The 17328-nt window shown below is 40.5% G+C and overlaps 2 protein-coding genes across 5 annotated transcripts; both read left to right on the top strand.

Moving 5' to 3' along the window:
* The first annotated feature begins 148 nt into the window (after window positions 1-148).
* LOC109903456 (uncharacterized) lies at window positions 149-3272 on the top strand. 3 transcript variants are annotated; one of them, XM_020500187.2, is made up of 5 exons: window positions 149-405; window positions 907-926; window positions 1056-1170; window positions 1350-1520; window positions 2087-3272. In XM_020500187.2, the coding sequence occupies exons 1-5, from the start codon at window positions 403-405 to the stop codon at window positions 2693-2695; spliced, it is 918 nt and encodes a 305-aa protein (XP_020355776.2). In that variant the 5' UTR covers window positions 149-402; the 3' UTR covers window positions 2696-3272. The 3 variants fall into 3 exon arrangements, with proteins under 3 accessions (XP_020355776.2, XP_031644670.1, XP_020355777.1); XM_031788810.1 differs by having other exon boundaries at window positions 396-633; XM_020500188.2 differs by lacking the exon at window positions 149-405 and adding an exon at window positions 412-633 and having other exon boundaries at window positions 1056-1520.
* A 7367-nt stretch (window positions 3273-10639) lies between these two features.
* LOC116352800 (uncharacterized) lies at window positions 10640-13617 on the top strand. Of its 2 annotated transcripts, none has more exons than XM_031788808.1 (5): window positions 10640-10750; window positions 11252-11271; window positions 11401-11515; window positions 11695-11865; window positions 12432-13617. In XM_031788808.1, exons 1-5 carry the CDS (start codon window positions 10748-10750, stop codon window positions 13038-13040), a joined length of 918 nt encoding a protein of 305 aa, XP_031644668.1. In that variant the 5' UTR covers window positions 10640-10747; the 3' UTR covers window positions 13041-13617. The 2 variants fall into 2 exon arrangements, with proteins under 2 accessions (XP_031644668.1, XP_031644669.1); XM_031788809.1 differs by having other exon boundaries at window positions 10741-10978.
* The last annotated feature ends 3711 nt before the right edge of the window (window positions 13618-17328 follow it).

The raw sequence follows: 17328 nt of genomic DNA, 5'->3' as shown, positions 1-17328 counted from the left end.
AGTTTGTGTCAAGAAATATAACACTGCTGTTTAAAAAAATGCTCAACAGTTTCGTTTCCCTTGTGTATCAAGAATGGTGCACCACCCAAATGACATCCAGCCAACTTGACACAATTGGGTAATTAAGGTGTCCTTCATTTTTTGTACACTCAGTGAAGTTATTTAATAGAGCTGTTTCTCAAACAACATTAACTTAATTATAGGAATTTGTTGTAAGAACAGTAAAATCAAGTCTTGATTAGGCAATAGGACGAAAGGCATAACCATCAATCAAATATGAAAAGTCGGCACTTAAAGTCAGCACACATCTAATTCTTGAATTCTTACTGTAAATCACGTGATGGTGACTAAACGACTGTTTGGCTGTTGAGTTTCATTTTCATCTTTGCAACTTCCTCAAAAATGGTGAGTAGCTTTTTTTGCACCGTCTGTTGAGAAGAAAAATAGGCCTAAAAGGCGATAATGAACAATTGAACACACTATCTTGTATCCATCTATCGATTTAGCCAAAACAACTCGAAATCCATTCAAGACTTTTGACGCGCAGGAACGTGCGCACGTAAAAGGCAATAAGGAAACCAAATTTCATTTCAGAATTGGTTAAAATAATGTTAGGATCAGGGTTTAGATAAGGTAAGTGTCAGTATTATGTTTTGTTAAGTCGTTTTGCAGGTCAGAAGTGTCCTAATAGCCTCTGTCCCCGTGCGCAGACACATCTATGCAAATATTAGGTGTAGTCTACTATATTTGCTCAGTCCTCTTAAAAACGTAGCTATTTCAGTAAATCATTTGGCTAATTTGAAATTAATATGAACCTTCTAATGAGTTTTCATATCAGCAGTATCAGTTTATTGTATAGGCCAAGTGATCTATTTAATGGTTATGACGTCATCTTTCTCATGACAGGACGCCAAACGACAGAAGAAGTAAGCCTTAACATATTCACCATTAACATGAACTCTTCTTTTGATATTTCAATATATTAAATAATTGCACACTTATTTATTTAATAAAAATCTTGTTCTGTCATAACTGACAAAAAATATATATTTTAGGGCAGAAGAACTTCTATTGGCTGAAGCAAGTTTTAGGACAAATGCCTTCAGAATCATCAATATAATGATTGAACTATGCGTAGAGAACCCTGGCAGTAAGGTGCATGTGGATGAGGTATGTATGCATTTGAAGGTGTCATTGGATAGTTTATCTTCTTTTCCTGCATAAAACGACCTCAAAAAATATGAATAAATGGATGGATGGATAGAGTCATCCAGAAATTAGGGTTATGCATCCAAAGAGACAATCATTTAATTTGTACATCTCATAGCAAACCTGTGTTTGTCTCTAAGATTCTCCACAGCATCTTCTTCTTAGGTTTATTTCGTAAACCCCAACAATGCACCCCCAACGATATCCTTGGTGAATTTAAGCCTAAAGTGCAGGAGATTTTCCCGAGACCATTTGAGAATTACAACAGTAAACTGCCAAGACGGACTCCGTTCTCCTCTGTGCTGGATATGGTAAGTGTTGTGTTGATGAATGCTTTTTATTATTATACCGTATTAATTCAACTGAGAAGGGACAAACCTTCAATGACTTCAATGATATATGCAGCAACAATGTCATATTCGTTTGGACCAGACAGCATCAGATAGATGGCATACCAGTAGAGAGACAGAGGGGCACTGTTTTACTCGCTTGGATGCTTTCTCCTGTGCGATACTGTACATTCAGCGTCTTGCGAATTGATGGAAAATTCTGAAACACAGAGAGAAGTCTGGCTTCCTTTGGTATCCATGAATACACTCCACGGCCCAAAAGGGGCATTCCTATCCTACGATGTCTACCGTTTGTAGAAAAAAGGTGGACCGTATATTGCGGAGAAACTTTTGTAAAGTATTCACAAAAACATGTGTGTGACCTGCTCTAACATAATATATTGATCTGCTCCTATCTGTATATATTTGTGTAAATCATGCTGTGAATAGTTCAATAAGGTTTCTCTGTAATATACAGGCCACCCTTTTTTTCTTTTTGGGGATTTTACCTGACCTGTCTTTTGATGTCTGTTGTCATCTACTCCCAGGTGGTCTCCTCGCTTGGACCAGACATAGAGATCAATATACTGGTGGAGAGACTGCAGGAAATCGCCAATGGCATGTCAGAACCCAATAGTAAATACAAGTTCAACTCCTCAACCATCTGTGTCTCTCAAGGGAAGGATGTTCAAAGAAGTTACTATGGAGCGTCCATGTCCTGCAATGGGAAGCAAGAAGGACAGATCATGGTTGCTGTGTCCTGTCTGAGTACCTGGCACTGCGGTGTATCCAATGCCGTGATGACATACGACCCAAACACCAAGAAGATGAGAGAGAACTTTGACCACACCTTCAATCTACCAACGGATTTCAGGTGCCAGGCTTTCAATCTGAGGACTCGGGACAGGATGGATCCTTGCAAATCATGTCATAATCTGTTTGGCCTTGAGCCAAGAGGAACGGAGATGTGGCCCTACGGGAACTGCGCCGAGGCAGAGAGCTTGAGCAAACTGTTCAAAGGAGAGGGATTTGTTGCTAGGAGAGTAGTAGATGATGAGGTGCGAATGGAGGTGATACAGTCGGTAAGATCTGACCTGCAAAGAAAACTCAGGTCTATTGAATACGAATGGGATGGTGACTATTACATTCCACTGTAGATTGTCAAAGATGATGGTGAAGCACATCCATACACACACGTACGAACACATACATACACACACAATCACTTACATACTTCACACACACATATATACACTCTTACTGCAACACACTGAGATCCAAAACATGAAACATATAATCATAGCTTGGTGCGGGGCTAGCAACATGTGATTTGTGTCTGACAGTTAGCGTTGAAACATTGCCAAAGCAGTGAACCACTCTGTGCATGTAGTATACAGTATAACTGCTAGGCTATTGCTATCGGCTCTTATCAATGACATCTGTGAAGTAGATGGTTCTTTTAGAAGGGGACCGTTGTTTAGAGTAGCTCATGGAGATACCTGAAATTGAATTTAATATTCTAGTCTAGACACAGCATTTAACATATATTTTTTAAGATGATTTTAATTGGGATTTTAAACTTTATTTCTGTATACTCTAGTTATTAATGCACATTTTACTGATCTGTAACAAATTACTAATACTGTAAATGTTGGTGTGAATTCATGTCTGGGTTGATTTCTAGCTATGTGAGGAATTCATCTAATAAAGGAACTTACATTGTGACCATTGTAATGTAGCCTATGTTGTCATTTGTGTGTGTGACAGAGAGATTGTCAGTGCTTACTGTTCTTAGTTTGCAAACGGAAGGGTGAAGAGAGTTGAAATAGTAGAACAAAAAAACAGGATGCTGAAAAGTGAAGTGCAAGTATTCATGGTATTGTGTATTGGTATATTGAAGTGAATATACTGTATGTGTGTGGGAAGAGACATGTCCTAGGATTAATAAAAACATAAGGTTAACAACCTGCACGAATAAATTGCAGTTACTTATGTGACACATGGATATGGAAAGACCAAGGGCTTTATTTTCGGCTGCCGCTGAGGTGCAAGTGTCAAACGCACTTTAGTTTGCTATTTTATCAAGTAAAAACTGGTGCACTGGCATTTTCCACCCTTTTCACCAGGTTTGGCAATTTTCCTCCCTCAGTCTCCCCTTATTCTGCTCCTCCATCTCTGTACCTCTCCCTCTTTTCTTCTTCCCTCTCTACCCTCATACTCCCTCCCTCTCTCCCTCTTCCTCCATCTCTCCACCTCTCACTTTCTCCCTCCATAACTCCTCCCCCGTGTCAAAGAACAGTCAGAAATAATTCTAGTTTGTATAAAGAACTGAAGTTGAGGGTCTGTTAGACCCTTTTTACTTTCTCTATTTGTATGTTCTCCTTTCCCTCTCTCTTGATCTTGAGGTAGAGATCATATGATGGGACTCCAGCTGATTGGAGACCCTTAGTCACACGCACACACACACACACGCATACACGCAGTGCTCAAACTCAGTTTCTATTCCAAAAAAAGGATTGAGCCCATACCATGCCTCAGTGATGGCAAACACAAAGCTCAATGTGTCTGTGTCTGCCTATCTGTTGTGGCATCCTAGGAAAGGGAATTTCTCGTTGAAGTAGAGGGAGAGTGCTGATTGACGGAGCTATCTGGGGGCTCACCAATGGAGTTCTGCCATTGGCCATTTGCTAGATTGGCCTGATACTGACACCCCGCCTCAGCACCCTTCCCCCTCTCCCTCTCTCTACTTTCTCCACCCTCCTTTTCACTGTTCTCTTCTCACATTCTATCTCTTCCATACAATTTTTCCTGAAACGACATTGATCTACCAAGTATAAACCAGTCTTCTATCCCAGTAACAGTCAGTAGAAATAGGAACGCTTGGTGAAAACTATACTGTATAGAGAATAAGAGGGAAGAAACAAAACTACACTACCCTAGTAAAAACATCCTATAGGACTAGTGATTTATAGGACGAGTGATTTTTTTTCAATAGGATCCTATATAATTCTCACAGTCCTATAGGATTTTGTGTCACCTGTATCAGAATCCTATTGGAATTCTACTGGAGTGTGTTTTTTCCTATTGGGAATCAAAAGTAATCATATTAAACCCTAGGATTTTGTATCAACACTATCAGAATTGGACTACTTATTTTCCTATGTGAAATCAAAAGTAATCCCATTTGAACCTCTAGTGTTCTTTTTTACTTTTTACTTTTATTCATTTTTTTTCAACAGTACAAAACATGCACAAACAAACACTCAACAACATCAACAACATTCCCCTTGCCCAGACCCACCTGCTCACATCTCCCATCTCCAGCACCCATCACTCTCCGCCACATGGCCTCAAACTGCACCATTTTATTTCTCTCCATCGACCATGCACATTCAACATTTAGATAATAAAGCATTTGACCTTTCCATTGTGGAGGATGGAGGATTGGTTTATTTCCAGTTTTTAAGTATGTTTTTCCTGCTGATTGATGAGAATAGTATCGTCCAGCCCATCGGGTATCTCACTGCACCCTCATATGCCATGTCTTGAACGAAGCAGACAGGCAGACAGACAGATTAAAAGTACATTTATTCTATAGGTCCAAACTCCACTATGGCCAAGACCAAAGAGCTGTCAAAGGACACCAGAAACAAAATTGTAGACCTGCACCAGGCTGGGAAGACTGAATCTGCAATAGGTAAGCAGCTTGGTTTGAAGAAATCAACTGTGGGAGCAAATATTAGGAAATGGAAGACATACAAGACCACTGATAATCTCCCTCGATTTGGGGCTCCACGCAAGATCTCACACCGTGGGGTCAAAATGATCACAAGAATGGTGAGCAAAAATCCCAGAGCCACACGGGGGGACCTAGTGAATGACCTGCAGAGAGCTGGGACCAAAGTAACAAAGCCTACCATCAGTAAACACACTACGCCGCCAGGGACTCAAATCCTGCAGTGCCAGATGTGTCCCCCTGCTTAAGCCAGTACATGTCCAGGCCTGTTTGAAGTTTGCTAGAGAGCATTTGGATGATCCAGAAGAAGATTGGGAGAATGTCATATGGTCAGATGAAACCAAAATATAACTTTTTGGTAAAAACTGAACTCGTCGTGTTTGGAGGACAAAGAATGCTGAGTTGCATCCAAAGAACACCATGCCTACTGTGAAGCATGGGGGTGGAAACATCATGCTTTGGGGCTGTTTTTCTGCAAAGGGACCAGGACGACTGATCCGTGTAAAGGAAAGAATGAATGGGGTCATGTATCGTGAGATTTTGAGTGAAAACCTCCTTCCATCAGCAAGGGCATTGAAGATGAAACGTGGCTGGGTCTTTTAGCATGACAATGATCCCAAACACACCGCCCGGGCAACGAAGGAGTGGCTTCGTAAGAAGCATTTCAAGGTCCTGGATTGGCCTAGCCAGTCTCCAGATCTCAAACCCATAGAAAATCTTTGGAGGGAGTTGAAAGTCCGTGTTGCCCAGCAACAGCCCCAAAACATCACTGCTCTAGAGGAGATCTGCATGGAGGAATGGGCCAAAATACCAGCAACAGTGTGTGAAAACCTTGTGAAGACAGAAAACGTTTGACCTCTGTCATTGCCAACAAAGGGTATATAACAAAGTATTGAGATAAACTATTGTTATTGACCAAATACTTATTTTCCACCATAATTTGCTAATAAATTCATTAAAAATCCTACAATGTGATTTTCTGGAAAAAAAATGCTCATTTTGTCTGTCATAGTTGAAGTGTACCTATGATGAAAATTACAGGCCTCTCTCATCTTTTTAAGTGGGAGAACTTGCACAATTGGTGGCTGACTAAATACTTTTTTTTTTCATTTGGTAGAGGGTGTAAAAGAGCCTGGCTGATTTTCTTTTGTGGCTGGCAGTTGGCATGAACCAATTTATCTCGTAAATTGCGACCTCTCCTATAAACAATAAGTGGTGGATTTTTAAATTCAGCCGGCAAAGCTGGGTCCGATGATAAAATATGTCAGTGTTTCTTGACCACACCTCCCACTTTTTGCGAGTTCAAAGTATTGTTCGTTAGCGGGTCTTTTTTGGAGCAGTTCATCTCGTGTTTTCCCTAAAACCAAATTAAGAGCTTCATCCACACATTGTGGCGAATAGCCTCTTCTTAGAAACCTAATGCTCACCTCCGCTGCTTTTTCTAGATAATCCTCTGTGGAGTGGCATATACGGCGCAGTCTGAAAAACTGACTTAAACGTTAGTAAAACTAAATGCATGCTCTTCAACCAATTGCTGCCCGTACCCGCCCGCCCGACTAGCATCACTACTCTGGACGGTTCTGACTTAGAATATGTGGACAACTACAAATACCTGGGTGTCTGGCTAGACTGTAAACTCTCCTTCCAGACTCATATTAAACATTTCCAATCCAAAATTAAATCTAGAATCAGCTTCCTATTTCGCAAGAAAGCCTCCTCACTCACACCGCCAAACATACCCTCGTAAAACTGACTAGCCTACCGATCCTCGACTTCGGCGATGTCATTTACAAAATAGCCTCCAACACTCTACTCAGCAAATTGGATGTAGTCTATCACAGTGCCATCCATTTTGTGACCTGTATGCTCTGTATGCCACCACTGTGACCTGTATGCTCTCGTCAGCTGGCCCTCGCTACATATTTGTCTCCAGTCCCAATGACTCCAGGTTATCAAAAAGTATTTTCTAGGTAAAGCTCCACCTTATCTCAGCTCACTGGTCACCATAACAACACCCACAAGGTATATCTCACTGGTCATCCCCAACGCCAACCTCTCCTTTGGCCGCCATTCCTTCCAGTTCTCTGCTGCCAATGACTGGAACGAATTGCAAAAATCGCTGAAGTTCGAGACTGATATCTCCCTCACTAACTTTAAGCATCAGCTATCTGCGCAGTTTACCGATTGCTGCAGCTGTACACAGCCCATCTGTAAATAGACCATCCAACTACCTACCTCATCCCCATATTGTTTTTTTTACTTTTTTTGTTGCTATTTTGCAGACCAGTATTTCTACTTGCACATCATCATCTGCACATCTATCACTCCAGTGTTCATTTGCTAAATTGTAATTATTTTGCTACTATGGCCTATGTATTGCCTTACCTCCTTACTCCATTTACACATATTGTATATAGATTTTTCTATTGTGTTATTGACTGTACTTTTGTTTATCCCACGTGTAACTCTGTGTTGTTTATTGTCGCACAGCTTTGCTTTATCTTGGCCAGGTCGCAGTTGTAAATGAGAACTTGTTCTCAACTGGCCTACCTGGTTAAATAAAGGTAAAATTAATACAAATAAAAAGTATATTTTAGCAATTCAATTTACTCATGATACTTAAGTAAAACCCAATCGTTTTAGACTTTTACTCAAGTATTTTACTGGGTGACTTTCATTTTTACTTGAGTCATGTTCTATTAAGGTATCTTTAATTTTACTCAAGTATGATAATTGGGTACTTTTTCCACCACTGGTTATTATTATATTATGCTTCATGTGAGAGGTTATAGGCCTACATTCGTGTCCATATTTCAGTTACTATTCCATTTAACCCGTATGAATTTAAATGAGGAATATTTAGTTCATTCATGTATACAGGGATACTCGTGAGCGGTATATCAAAGGTGCATGTAAAAAGCTTATCCCGAAAATGGTGCCGAAGAGGATGGCTGACGTTTTACATGCCTGTAATCAATTGTGCTTTTTTGTTCATTTTTTGCGTTGTTTTTGTAACTATTTTGTAATTTATTTTGTACATAATGTTGCTGCGTCCGTCTCTTATGACCGAAAATGATTTATGGACATCAGAACTGGGATTACTCACCACGGACTGGAAGAAGCTTTTTCCTTTAATCAGTCTGAAACAACTCTGTTGGGAAAATGTGCATATTGTTTTTATGCAGATTTCAGAATATTTGCATGACAATCTGTCATCAATTGGATGAAAACCTAGATACTGAAAGTACGAAACAGTCCGCAATGCATGAATAAATTACTATGCAAAGCAGGATTTTGAGCCAATGAAAATTTGCTACAGTTCCTCACATTACTAAAAACTAGGCAGGTCAAAGACATGGTTGTGAAGTGAAAGTAGCTTTCCTTGCTAACTCACACAGACAACTACTGAAATCTGACACGGTGGGAGTCTATTTATTTTAGAGTATTTTAATTGCACACTTGAATCCATTAAATAACAAAAAAGAGAATAAAAATACATTATATGCAAAAAGAAAAACCCACACATGATTTATTCCCTTTCTCATTGTATTGATAACACATTTTAAAGAATTGACACAAGTACATGTTTTGCATTATCAAATGCATGTCAGAATGTGATTCCATCAAAATAATTTATAGTAGGACTAACATAATTATGTTAGTAACCAAATATCAACAGTCTGATAAAGCTCCTTTGACATGATGCTCTACAATACGTCTTCTTGTTTGTCTCCCTACCATCAGACTCTGTTTCTCCCCTCTCAGCCTCTCTGACGTTCTGTCTCCACCTTCCACCAGCATGTGCCAAATACTCAGACTGTTCACAGCCAGAAACGTATGTTACACAACAGGGGACAGGCACCAATGGCAAGCAAGCACAGAAAAGATTGGTGCTGAGGGGTCATTTTAGGTTGTTGTTTTTTTAATGCATATTTACAAGTAGATTTAAACTAAAATGTTATCCAATATAGTTAGGGGTTCAACAGCAAAGCTGGGAAAGGTGATGAGGAGAGAAAGCATGAAGCTACTGTAGACTATTGAGGTGCACCCTAGCAGCTCTGTGAGAATCAGCCTGAATTAACTAGAATAATGAATCGTTGTTCTCCCGTTTGAAGTCTTCACTGTTGCATTAAGATCATCCACTGCATTTCACACAACTGTATATATTTATTCATTCATGTATTCAGCTGCTTTATTACCTGTACTTAAGCAGGGAGATTCTATTTTAGATCCTGCCTATGGGGAGCAGACACCAGAAAATATGTTAACATAGACACTGAGTGTACAAAACATAATGTACACCTGCTCTTTCCATGACATAGACTGACCAGATGAATCAAATCAAATCAAATTGTATTTCTCACATGCGCCAAATACACCAGGTGTATACCTTACAGTGAAAGGCCTGGATAGCCATTTGATTAGATGTTCAGGAGTCTTATGGCTTGGGGGTAGAAGCTGTTTAGAAGCTTGGACCTAGACTTGGCGCTCCGGTACCGCTTGCCGTGCGGTAGCAGAGAGAACAGTCTATGACCAGGGTGGCTGGAGTCTTTGACAATTTTTAGGGCCTTCCACTGACACCACCTGGTATAGAGGTCCTGGATGGTAGCAAACTTGGCCCCAGTGATGTACTGGGCCCTACGCACTACCCTCTGTAGTGCCTTGCGGTCGTAGGCCGAGCAATTGCCATACCAGGCAGTGATGCAACCATGCTCTCGATGGTGCAGTTGTAGAACGTTTTGAGGATCTGAGGACCCATGTCAAATCTGTTCAGTCTCTTGGGGGGGAATAGGTTTTGTCGTGCTCTCTTCACGACTGTCTTGGTGTGCTTGGACCGTGTTAGGTTGTTGGTGATGTGGACACCAAGGAACTTGAAACTCTCAACCTGCTCCACTTCAGCCCCGTCGATGAGAATGGGGGTGTGCTCGGTCCTCCTTTTCCTGTAGTCCAGGTGAAAGCTATGATCCCTTAAATTATGTCACTTGTTAAATCCACTTCAATCAGTGTAGATGAAGGAGAGGAGACGGGTGAAAAAAACTATTTATGTATTTTAGTAGGTGCCAGGTGCACCAGTTTGTGTCAAGAAATATAACACTGCTGTTTAAAAAAATGCTCAACAGTTTCGTTTCCCTTGTGTATCAAGAATGGTGCACCACCCAAATGACATCCAGCCAACTTGACACAATTGGGTAATTAAGGTGTCCTTCATTTTTTGTACACTCAGTGAAGTTATTTAATAGAGCTGTTTCTCAAACAACATTAACTTAATTATAGGAATTTGTTGTAAGAACAGTAAAATCAAGTCTTGATTAGGCAATAGGACGAAAGGCATAACCATCAATCAAATATGAAAAGTCGGCACTTAAAGTCAGCACACATCTAATTCTTGAATTCTTACTGTAAATCACGTGATGGTGACTAAACGACTGTTTGGCTGTTGAGTTTCATTTTCATCTTTGCAACTTCCTCAAAAATGGTGAGTAGCTTTTTTTGCACCGTCTGTTGAGAAGAAAAATAGGCCTAAAAGGCGATAATGAACAATTGAACACACTATCTTGTATCCATCTATCGATTTAGCCAAAACAACTCGAAATCCATTCAAGACTTTTGACGCGCAGGAACGTGCGCACGTAAAAGGCAATAAGGAAACCAAATTTCATTTCAGAATTGGTTAAAATTATGTTAGGATCAGGGTTTAGATAAGGTAAGTGTCAGTATTATGTTTTGTTAAGTCGTTTTGCAGGTCAGAAGTGTCCTAATAGCCTCTGTCCCCGTGCGCAGACACATCTATGCAAATGTTAGGTGTAGTCTACTATATTTGCTCAGTCCTCTTAAAAACGTAGCTATTTCAGTAAATCATTTGGCTAATTTGAAATTAATATGAACCTTCTAATGAGTTTTCATATCAGCAGTATCAGTTTATTGTATAGGCCAAGTGATCTATTTAATGGTTATGACGTCATCTTTCTCATGACAGGACGCCAAACGACAGAAGAAGTAAGCCTTAACATATTCACCATTAACATGAACTCTTCTTTTGATATTTCAATATATTAAATAATTGCACACTTATTTATTTAATAAAAATCTTGTTCTGTCATAACTGACAAAAAATATATATTTTAGGGCAGAAGAACTTCTATTGGCTGAAGCAAGTTTTAGGACAAATGCCTTCAGAATCATCAATATAATGATTGAACTATACGTAGAGAACCCTGGCTGTAAGGTGCATGTGGATGAGGTATGTATGCATTTGAAGGTGTCATTGGATAGTTTATCTTCTTTTCCTGCATAAAACGACCTCAAAAAATATGAATAAATGGATGGATGGATAGAGTCATCCAGAAATTAGGGTTATGCATCCAAAGAGACAATCATTTAATTTGTACATCTCATAGCAAACCTGTGTTTGTCTCTAAGATTCTCCACAGCATCTTCTTCTTAGGTTTATTTCGTAAACCCCAACAATGCACCCCCAACGATATCCTTGGTGAATTTAAGCCTGAAGTGCAGGAGATTTTCCCGAGACCATTTGAGAATTACAACAGTAAACTGCCAAGACGGACTCCGTTCTCCTCTGTGCTGGATATGGTAAGTGTTGTGTTGATGAATGCTTTTTATTATTATACCGTATTAATTCAACTGAGAAGGGACAAACCTTCAATGACTTCAATGATATATGCAGCAACAATGTCATATTCGTTTGGACCAGACAGCATCAGATAGATGGCATACCAGTAGAGAGACAGAGGGGCGCTGTTTTACTCGCTTGGATGCTTTCTCCTGTGCGATACTGTACATTCAGCGTCTTGCGAATTGACGGAAAATTCTGAAACACAGAGAGAAGTCTGGCTTCCTTTGGTATCCATGAATACACGCCACGGCCCACAAGGGGCATTCCTATCCTACGATGTCTACCGTTTGTAGAAAAAAGGTGGACAGTATATTGCGGAGAAACTTTTGTAAAGTATTCACAAAAAGATGTGTGTGACCTGCTCTAACATAATATATTGATCTGCTCCTATCTGTATATATTTGTGTAAACCATGCTGTGAATAGTTCAATAAGGTTTCTCTGTAATATACAGGCCACCCTTTTTTTCTTTTTGGGGATTTTACCTGACCTGTCTTTTGATGTCTGTTGTCATCTACTCCCAGGTGGTCTCCTCGCTTAGACCAGACATAGAGATCAATATACTGGTGGAGAGACTGCATCAAATCGCCAATGGCATGTCAGAACCCAATAGTAAATACAAGTTCAACTCCTCAACCATCTGTGTCTCTCAAGGGAAGGATGTTCAAAGAAGTTACTATGGAGCGTCCATGTCCTGCAATGGGAAGCAAGAAGGACAGATCATGGTTGCTGTGTCCTGTCTGAGTACCTGGCACTGCGGTGTATCCAATGCCGTGATGACATACGACCCAAACACCAAGAAGATGAGAGAGAACTTTGACCACACCTTCAATCTACCAACGGATTTCAGGTGCCAGGCTTTCAATCTGAGGACTCGGGACAGGATGGATCCTTGCAAATCATGTCATAATCTGTTTGGCCTTGAGCCAAGAGGAACGCAGATGTGGCCCTACGGGAACTGCGCCGAGGCAGAGAGCTTGAGCAAACTGTTCAAAGGAGAGGGATTTGTTGCTAGGAGAGTAGTAGATGATGAGGTGCGAATGGAGGTGATACAGTCGGTAAGATCTGACCTGCAAAGAAAACTCAGGTCTATTGAATATGAATGGGATGGTGACTATTACATTCCACTGTAGATTGTCAAAGATGATGGTGAAGCACATCCATACACACACGTACGAACACATACATACACACACAATCACTTACATACTTCACACACACATATATACACTCTTACTGCAACACACTGAGATCCAAAACATGAAACATATAATCATAGCTTGGTGCGGGGCTAGCAACATGTGATTTGTGTCTGACAGTTAGCATTGAAACATTGCCAAAGCAGTGAACCACTCTGTGCATGTAGTATACAGTATAACTGCTAGGCTATTGCTATCGGCTCTTATCAATGACATCTGTGAAGTAGATGGTTCTTTTAGAAGGGGACCGTTGTTTAGAGTAGCTCATGGAGATACCTGAAATTGAATTTAATATTCTAGTCTAGACACAGCATTTAACATATATTTTTTAAGATGATTTTAATTGGGATTTTAAACTTTATTTCTGTATACTCTAGTTATTAATGCACATTTTACTGATCTGTAACAAATTACTAATACTGTAAATGTTGGTGTGAATTCATGTCTGGGTTGATTTCTAGCTATGTGAGGAATTCATCTAATAAAGGAACTTACATTGTGACCATTGTAATGTAGCCTATGTTGTCATTTGTGTGTGTGACAGAGAGATTGTCAGTGCTTACTGTTCTTAGTTTGCAAACGGAAGGGTGAAGAGAGTTGAAATAGTAGAACAAAAAAACAGGATGCTGAAAAGTGAAGTGCAAGTATTCATGGTATTGTGTATTGGTATATTGAAGTGAATATACTGTATGTGTGTGGGAAGAGACATGTCCTAGGATTAATAAAAACATAAGGTTAACAACCTGCACGAATAAATTGCAGTTACTTATGTGACACATGGATATGGAAAGACCAAGGGCTTTATTTTCGGCTGCCGCTGAGGTGCAAGTGTCAAACGCACTTTAGTTTGCTATTTTATCAAGTAAAAACTGGTGCACTGGCATTTTCCACCCTTTTCACCAGGTTTGGCAATTTTCCTCCCTCAGTCTCCCCTTATTCTGCTCCTCCATCTCTGTACCTCTCCCTCTTTTCTTCTTCCCTCTCTACCCTCATACTCCCTCCCTCTCTCCCTCTTCCTCCATCTCTCCACCTCTCACTTTCTCCCTCCATAACTCCTCCCCCGTGTCAAAGAACAGTCAGAAATAATTCTAGTTTGTATAAAGAACTGAAGTTGAGGGTCTGTTAGACCCTTTTTACTTTCTCTATTTGTATGTTCTCCTTTCCCTCTCTCTTGATCTTGAGGTAGAGATCATATGATGGGACTCCAGCTGATTGGAGACCCTTAGTCACACGCACACACACACACACGCATACACGCAGTGCTCAAACTCAGTTTCTATTCCAAAAAAAGGATTGAGCCCATACCATGCCTCAGTGATGGCAAACACAAAGCTCAATGTGTCTGTGTCTGCCTATCTGTTGTGGCATCCTAGGAAAGGGAATTTCTCGTTGAAGTAGAGGGAGAGTGCTGATTGACGGAGCTATCTGGGGGCTCACCAATGGAGTTCTGCCATTGGCCATTTGCTAGATTGGCCTGATACTGACACCCCGCCTCAGCACCCTTCCCCCTCTCCCTCTCTCTACTTTCTCCACCCTCCTTTTCACTGTTCTCTTCTCACATTCTATCTCTTCCATACAATTTTTCCTGAAACGACATTGATCTACCAAGTATAAACCAGTCTTCTATCCCAGTAACAGTCAGTAGAAATAGGAACGCTTGGTGAAAACTATACTGTATAGAGAATAAGAGGGAAGAAACAAAACTACACTACCCTAGTAAAAACATCCTATAGGACTAGTGATTTATAGGACGAGTGATTTTTTTTCAATAGGATCCTATATAATTCTCACAGTCCTATAGGATTTTGTGTCACCTGTATCAGAATCCTATTGGAATTCTACTGGAGTGTGTTTTTTCCTATTGGGAATCAAAAGTAATCATATTAAACCCTAGGATTTTGTATCAACACTATCAGAATTGGACTACTTATTTTCCTATGTGAAATCAAAAGTAATCCCATTTGAACCTCTAGTGTTCTTTTTTACTTTTTACTTTTATTCATTTTTTTTCAACAGTACAAAACATGCACAAACAAACACTCAACAACATCAACAACATTCCCCTTGCCCAGACCCACCTGCTCACATCTCCCATCTCCAGCACCCATCACTCTCCGCCACATGGCCTCAAACTGCACCATTTTATTTCTCTCCATCGACCATGCACATTCAACATTTAGATAATAAAGCATTTGACCTTTCCATTGTGGAGGATGGAGGATTGGTTTATTTCCAGTTTTTAAGTATGTTTTTCCTGCTGATTGATGAGAATAGTATCGTCCAGCCCATCGGGTATCTCACTGCACCCTCATATGCCATGTCTTGAACGAAGCAGACAGGCAGACAGACAGATTAAAAGTACATTTATTCCAAACTCCACTATGGCCAAGACCAAAGAGCTGTCAAAGGACACCAGAAACAAAATTGTAGACCTGCACCAGGCTGGGAAGACTGAATCTGCAATAGGTAAGCAGCTTGGTTTGAAGAAATCAACTGTGGGAGCAAATATTAGGAAATGGAAGACATACAAGACCACTGATAATCTCCCTCGATTTGGGGCTCCACGCAAGATCTCACACCGTGGGGTCAAAATGATCACAAGAATGGTGAGCAAAAATCCCAGAGCCACACGGGGGGACCTAGTGAATGACCTGCAGAGAGCTGGGACCAAAGTAACAAAGCCTACCATCAGTAAACACACTACGCCGCCAGGGACTCAAATCCTGCAGTGCCAGATGTGTCCCCCTGCTTAAGCCAGTACATGTCCAGGCCTGTTTGAAGTTTGCTAGAGAGCATTTGGATGATCCAGAAGAAGATTGGGAGAATGTCATATGGTCAGATGAAACCAAAATATAACTTTTTGGTAAAAACTGAACTCGTCGTGTTTGGAGGACAAAGAATGCTGAGTTGCATCCAAAGAACACCATGCCTACTGTGAAGCATGGGGGTGGAAACATCATGCTTTGGGGCTGTTTTTCTGCAAAGGGACCAGGACGACTGATCCGTGTAAAGGAAAGAATGAATGGGGTCATGTATCGTGAGATTTTGAGTGAAAACCTCCTTCCATCAGCAAGGGCATTGAAGATGAAACGTGGCTGGGTCTTTTAGCATGACAATGATCCCAAACACACCGCCCGGGCAACGAAGGAGTGGCTTCGTAAGAAGCATTTCAAGGTCCTGGATTGGCCTAGCCAGTCTCCAGATCTCAAACCCATAGAAAATCTTTGGAGGGAGTTGAAAGTCCGTGTTGCCCAGCAACAGCCCCAAAACATCACTGCTCTAGAGGAGATCTGCATGGAGGAATGGGCCAAAATACCAGCAACAGTGTGTGAAAACCTTGTGAAGACAGAAAACGTTTGACCTCTGTCATTGCCAACAAAGGGTATATAACAAAGTATTGAGATAAACTATTGTTATTGACCAAATACTTATTTTCCACCATAATTTGCTAATAAATTCATTAAAAATCCTACAATGTGATTTTCTGGGAAAAAAAATCTCATTTTGTCTGTCATAGTTGAAGTGTACCTATGATGAAAATTACAGGCCTCTCTCATCTTTTTAAGTGGGAGAACTTGCACAATTGGTGGCTGACTAAATACTTTTTTTTTTTCATTTGGTAGAGGGTGTAAAAGAGCCTGGCTGATTTTCTTTTGTGGCTGGCAGTTGGCATGAACCAATTTATCTCGTAAATTGCGACCTCTCCTATAAACAATAAGTGGTGGATTTTTAAATTCAGCCGGCAAAGCTGGGTCCGATGATAAAATATGCCAGTGTTTCTTGACCACACCTCCCACTTTTCGCGAGTTCAAAGTATATGTGGTTGTGAACATTATGGATTGTTCGTTAGCGGGTCTTTTTTGGAGCAGTTCATCTCGTGTTTTCCCTAAAACCAAATTAAGAGCTTCATCCACACATTGTGGCGAATAGCCTCTTCTTAGAAACCTAATGCTCACCTCCGCTGCTTTTTCTAGATAATCCTCTGTGGAGTGGCATATACGGCGCAGTCTGAAAAACTGACTTCTTGGAAGTCCTCTTTTTAATGGCTCAAGATGGAAGCTGTCCCCCTGTAATAGAGTATTTCTGTCCGTTTCTTTTCTATACAGAGTTGTAAACGGGGTTCCATTTGATTTCTCAATCCACATATCGAGGTAAATGAACACGTTGAGTGTCACATTCAACAGTGAATTTGAGATTGGGGTCAATGTCATTGAGTAGTGCC

The sequence above is a fragment of the Oncorhynchus kisutch genome, linkage group LG14 (assembly GCF_002021735.2).
Source record: "Oncorhynchus kisutch isolate 150728-3 linkage group LG14, Okis_V2, whole genome shotgun sequence".
Classification (NCBI taxonomy): domain Eukaryota; kingdom Metazoa; phylum Chordata; class Actinopteri; order Salmoniformes; family Salmonidae; genus Oncorhynchus; species Oncorhynchus kisutch.
The sequence above is the reverse complement of the archived record's forward strand: the minus strand, read 5'-3'. Positions and strand labels throughout refer to the sequence as shown.

Bases quoted from the DNA above. Each gene is read 5' to 3' on its own strand.
- LOC109903456 (XM_020500187.2), top strand. The intron at 927-1,055 runs GTAAGCCTTAAC...TATATATTTTAG, and splicing joins GACGCCAAACGACAGAAGAA to GGCAGAAGAACTTCTATTGG. The intron at 1,171-1,349 runs GTATGTATGCAT...TTTGTCTCTAAG, and splicing joins GTAAGGTGCATGTGGATGAG to ATTCTCCACAGCATCTTCTT.
- LOC116352800 (XM_031788808.1), top strand. The intron at 11,516-11,694 runs GTATGTATGCAT...TTTGTCTCTAAG, and splicing joins GTAAGGTGCATGTGGATGAG to ATTCTCCACAGCATCTTCTT. The intron at 11,866-12,431 runs GTAAGTGTTGTG...ATCTACTCCCAG, and splicing joins TCTCCTCTGTGCTGGATATG to GTGGTCTCCTCGCTTAGACC.